This window comes from Netta rufina (assembly GCF_964035555.1).
Source record: "Netta rufina genome assembly, chromosome: 2".
Lineage (NCBI taxonomy): Eukaryota > Metazoa > Chordata > Aves > Anseriformes > Anatidae > Netta > Netta rufina.
This window is the reverse complement of record NC_140124.1, coordinates 52,009,389-52,015,388: the sequence shown is the minus strand read 5'-3', so window position 1 is coordinate 52,015,388 and position 6,000 is coordinate 52,009,389. Positions and strand designations below refer to the sequence as shown.

The 6,000-nt window shown below is 39.4% G+C and overlaps 1 protein-coding gene across 1 annotated transcript; it reads left to right on the top strand.

Moving 5' to 3' along the window:
• Positions 1-2,360: 2,360 nt before the first annotated feature.
• RNF182 (ring finger protein 182) lies at positions 2,361-3,098 on the top strand (the record flags this gene model as incomplete). The annotated part of the gene is made up of 1 exon (XM_084282360.1): positions 2,361-3,098. The coding sequence occupies one exon, from the start codon at positions 2,361-2,363 to the stop codon at positions 3,096-3,098; it is 738 nt and encodes a 245-aa protein (XP_084138486.1).
• Positions 3,099-6,000: the final 2,902 nt, after the last annotated feature.

Sequence of the window (6,000 nt, the reverse complement as noted above, 5' to 3'; positions counted from 1 at the left end):
TGGCTTTTTTCTTAACTTTTCAGCAGTACCTGCCTTCATGTGGGTTGGCATTTCACTTTCTTAGGTCTGTTGTGTGTTTTTTTTTTTCTTTTTTCTTTTTTCATCCTTTGGTATGTTAGTATCTGATGACATTTATTTATGCCAAAAAGTTATCTAAAAGATGATATTTGGAATGAAATAAAAAGGGTAGTGGAATGAAGAAGGAATCCTGAAGTGTAATGAAGGATAAAGGATAGGTTATAAGAACAGTAGGAGACGTACTTTTTGTCTTGTGGAAGATATTTACACTCTGAAAGTTATGGATCAACCTTCTAGTGTTTGCATTGCCTAATTTGTGGAGCACACTCCAAATATAGTCACAGTATGAATAACAAAAACAGTGGTGAGGTAGAGATGGAAACTAAAAGTGCTAAAATAAGATGGAAGAGGCAGAAAAAAGAAATGAGTGGGGTGGGGGCGATGTCTGTTATAAATTCTTACAGAAATATGTTTTTTCTTCACTGTGTTTTTTTTTTTTTTTTTCCTCGTTATTGCAATGTCTGTAGTATTAACATCTTTGTTTTAAAATCCAGGAGGTGTGTTTTAAAAATTCAGTCACTAATAGACCTAATATTGTGCAGAGCATTAAGAGACAGAATGGCAAATACTCCAAGCACAGTAAAAGCAAAAAGCCCATGAAAGAAATTTTACTATACATTGTGGTTGACAGGTAAAATGCATTGATGAAAGGAGCATACCTCTTGAAAGAGGGAACTTTTTGCCTTGTAGGAGTGAGTAAAAATTTACTAAGGAAGATATAAGTTATACTGAAAGGAACCAAATATTTACTAAAACCAAGAGTCAAGAAACGAGTTTATTGAAAGAGAGCCACTTCTTTCATATTGCATGTGCCTGCAGTTTACTGGTAATACAAGAGGCAGTTGGGCCCAAGTGCTGACCCATTGCCAGGGCAAGTTTCTTGCTACGAAGAGTAGCCTGGCAGCGAAGGAGAGAGCTTGAAAGCCTGCAAAATTGTAGTGCCACACCCATCTTTGTGAGGAAGCATCTGCTTGAATCTGGGAGAAGTTTATATCCTCTGGCAGATATCACCATTTTGTGACTGCTGGTAATTATAACTCCCCATAGCCCTGGCTAATGTTTTGTTTTTAATACACGGATTATTTCCTGAAGTCACAAAAATGTGTGGTTACATAATACAACAAAACATTTGTTACGGGAGGCTGATGTGTCTGGTGGCAAAAACACTGCACAGGACGGGAGTGCAGCGGAGCAAGCATGCCACAGGCCACTCCTTAGCGGAGGTGTGAAACAGCTGTCACAGCCATAAAACTCTTGGAAGCCAGTACATCTGGAAAATGCCCTTGAGAGACACGTTAGCCTTCACCCTAGCGTTTTCATGGTCTCTGATCAGCTCTGTGTTTAGCAGTTATGTGAATAGACAGAAAAAGGAGTTGTTCCTCAAGCAGCAAAATTAATAAAGCCTGATCATTTACAAATTTGACATACTTCCCCATATACTTCTTTACAAATAGCTACAGTCCTTTTCTGTGTCCCCTTCTCCCCCTAAAACTCTTCATTGCTCCAGAGTATCACCAGTTTCCTCCTGTGTTGCACTCTCTGCTTGAACATCAGGCAGCACGTGGCCTGCTCAGAGCAGAAGCTGGCTGTGTGCTGACTGACCATTGCCCTCCGGGAAGAGTGATTGTTATAAACCTCTCCTCCCTCCTCTACACTACTGCTGGTGTTCACTACTTTTTTAGAAACTTAATTATCTTCACTACTGCTGCACCTCCGCCAATTTGTTTGAAATTGGACAGCAGGTTCAAAAGTTATCGAGAAAGACAAAAAGCACCAGAGGCTAGGTCTCATTTCCTTAGGAAACCAGGGTTTAAACAAGCAGTCACAAGTCTGTAATTAGATTGCATCTTCTGCTGAGAATTTCATGGGCTGAGGGAATCAAAGTTACTCACAGAGAAGTTTTATCAGCATGACTGCCACATAGGTCTCATATGCCATAGAAAAAAAATATGCTGTGGAGCTATTTTTAGCAAAGGAAGCTAAGCTTGTAAAAAGTATAACTTCCTTGTTTCACCTGCTTTTTCTTTTTTTTATTCCCACAGAAATTCCATGTTGTCTTTTTCAGATGGATGCCTGGCTAAGAGAGGACACACAGTACAGAATCTCTAGCAGAAGCTGAAAATGGATGACTTCTACTGATGCTTTTTGATAGCTTCATCTCCTCTTTTCCTGTTTGAGATGGGTGATATGATCATCAGGAAAAGGTTCTAAGTGAAAGGTTCTGAGTGAAATCTTTTATCCCTTGACTCCTCTTTCCACAAATCTACAAATCACCAGAAGAAATGACCAGTCAACTACCAGAGGAGTCTGTGGAGACCCAGAGCTCAGATGAGCTTGAGTGCAAGATCTGCTACAACCGCTACAACCTGAGACAGAGAAAACCAAAAGTGCTGGAGTGTTGTCACAGAGTGTGTGCCAAATGCCTTTGCAAGATCATAGACTTTGGTGATTCTCCTCAAGGAGTCATAGTGTGCCCGTTTTGCAGGTTCGAAACGTGCCTGCCAGACGATGAGGTTAGTAGTCTTCCTGATGACAATAACATCCTTCTGAATTTAGCTTGTGGGGGAAAGGGAAAGAAGTGCCTACCAGACAACCCAACAGAACTGTTGCTGACTCCCAAAAGGTTGGCATCTCTGGTCAGCCCTTCTCACACTTCTTCTAATTGCCTGGTTATAACAATCATGGAAGTACAAAGAGAAAGTCCCCAGACTCTGAGCTCGACGCCCGTGGTGGAATTTTACAGGCCTACAAGTTTTGACTCTGTTGCAACCGTGTCCCACAACTGGACAGTGTGGAACTGCACATCTTTGCTCTTCCAGACCTCAATTCGGGTGCTAGTTTGGTTGCTAGGTTTGCTGTACTTTAGTTCCTTGCCTTTAGGGATTTACTTACTGGTATCTAAGAAAGTCACCCTTGGGGTTGTCTTTGTAAGCCTTGTTCCTTCGAGCCTTGTTATTCTCATGGTTTATGGATTTTGCCAGTGTGTTTGCCATGAATTTCTAGACTGCATGTCTTCTTGATAACACATACAGTGAAATAAGATGCATTGCCATGTGTAGCATAGTTGATTTAGCCTGTCTCTGTATTCTTATTTATTCTTATTGTTGTCCATACCACTAAATGGAAGCAGTGACCCATGTTACGCAGTTCTTTTTTATTTGATTATTTATTGGTTTTTGTTTTATGTTTTAGCTAAGTAATGGGCATAAGATTTACATGCTGATTTTAATGGGCTGGGTTGTAGAAAGACATAAAGGAAATTTGGTGCCTGCTCCTGCTGCCACTATTCAGATGAGTAACTCTTTGCTTTGTATTGGCTTGATCATGTAAGTTAAAGCTGCAGGATCTGCCATAGAAGAAATTAGTACAACAGGCACCTTCCAGTTCAGAGTACAGCATCTCTTAATGCAAAGCATCTCATGCTCTGGAATATCTGTCATTTCTGGTAGCAAATGAAATCACTTTGTTAGTTAACACTAGATGAAAAATAGCTTACCATTTCTTTTTCCAGTTCTTGTTACAGCAAAAATATTTGAGGGATGCCCAGTGGTCAAAGATTTTTTGTGTTCTGAGACATGAGGAACCTTTTTTTTTTTTTTTTCCCCATGCTAAAAATGTGTCTCCAAAACACTTTCCCCAAACAGAAGCCCACTTTACTTGTCCTGTAGTTGCAGCTTCATCTGAGAAGCTGCTGCTAATGAGTACTTTCAGGGACCCAGCCACACATTTGCTCTCTTTTAGGGGTGCTTTTTAAGTGTGCATATGCCTTAGTTTTTCTTTGAGGGTTCAGAGATATGCAGACTTCTCCATCTGTGTTCCATAATGATTACCCTCCCTCCCAGCATTTCCACCACCACATGACATTTCTGACCCTTTAGCCCTTGTAATAGGTTTTCTGACCAATTTCATGCGTAACTACTTTTGGGTAGTTAATATGGAAAGTTTCCCTTACATGACTTCAGCTGTCACAATAGATCTTTATTCCTGATCACTAGGAAATGAACCTGCAATGACTAATACACATTTCAGAAAAAAATCTGACATGGTTAATGTGGTGTTTTGTTTGTTTTTGTTGTTTTGTTTGCTTTCAGAGCTCACAGAATGGGCACTGTAAGGAGGTACTATGACTTCTGGGAGGATTCTGTTTAGCGCGTTGTCCTTCATAATGTTAAATACCCTGAACTCCCTCTGTCTCCCTTGTGAGCTGACAGCACCCTAGATATGGCAATTAGCCTGACTGGACTAGTTGAGTTCAGAAGAATTACTGATGATTTACCATTCCACAAATACAATGAGGCCCTGTGAGGTTTGCCTGTATGTTGCATGGTTTAGGCTACTTTTTCCAACTACTGGAAGGGCGTAAAAATAAGAAATGTTTAATTTTTGTGTGTGTAACTAGGTCTAGTCAACACCACAGCTGCAACCTCATTTTTCTGAGCACAGCAGGGTGAAAACTGAGAAGAAGCAGTTGATCAGTGCAAGCACAGCTTTTGGATCGGGCGCAAGATTTAGTAATCTCAAGGCAGTGTAAGAGGGAGACGGGTTGGCTGCGTGAAGACTGTATGGCCTAACAATATATTCACAGAGCAAACTGACTTTGGTAAAAATGAGAAATGCCAACGGGAAAAGGAGATTATAAGTGGTTGTTGTGTCTATCAATGGGATTTGAAGTCAAGTTGGTCCAATTTTTGTAGATGGTACAGATGGTGTCTACGGTTTCATTCCTATTGAAATCATGGGGAAAATGTGGAAATGTGAAGGTCCTGCTTTTCTTGACACTCGAATTTATAATAGTGCATATATATGTGTGTGTATGTATATATAGACACATATGTAAGAAGAAAACATATAGCAAAATAATAGTTTTCAAGTGTGTGGAGTTACAGAGCTGTGTACTGAATGATGAAAGGAAATGTTTCAGACTTTTCTGTAATCGCTTGATAACAATTAGAACTAAAATACTTTCAGAATTCCTAGAAATGACTATTCCGAAGTAATTGTTTTTAATGTTTGTTGTAAAGCACATATGGTTAGAAGAGCTGTCATCTCCAATCCAGGTATACTGCAAGGTTTGACTCGTCTATGAACTCATAAATTTTAAATATCCAATAACAATCATGTCAAAAAAGCAAGAAAGAAATCTATGTGATTTAATAGTACTTCATAACTTTGGGAGAAGATGTATTTGTAGTGTTAGGGCTTTATGTATTTTAGGGTTTGTTCAATTTGTCTGAATATAATATCTCTAATAAAGGGCTGGCTAATACAGGAAGTAGGTTTTGCAAATGTGTGATGTATCTGTATTGCCTCTGTACAACGTGTCTGCAGTGCTACCTGTTGTCTTTTCCTTTTTTTTTTTTTTAATTCCATTTGATTATGATTATTTTAGCTCCATCATCAGATATTTTGTACTCTGTTTTAAAACAGAGCCTAATCTTGTCAGGATTGCAGTGGTTACATATCACAGCACAAATAAATACACTCATTATTATACTTCACTATTTTTAAGACTGCCACCCAGTCAAATTTATGCTGTTATTTTAGACCGTGCTGCAATACTAATCCACTCAAAAATGCGAGTGCAGGAAAACATACTGATTGTGTAGCTGTTCCATTGCTCAGCCAGAGCACATTATTAAAGCTTCAGTCTCATAAAATTCCTGTATGACTTATAATATGGCCATTGAGAATTGCCAGGAGGTCTAAATCTCAATTATTTGTAGAAAAGACGTGAAAAGATATTGCTGTGAGGCTGAGGCTAGAAGAACTTCAGCTATTACTATTTAACTGTTTGCATTCTCTGCCACCCTTAAGACTCAGAAGTGAAAACTCACGACCTGTGTCCTCTGTAGTGGAATAGTTCTGCTGAAGTCTGTATAACTGGGGCTCGAACTAAACCCTGCCCACCAGTGTTTCCCTCCC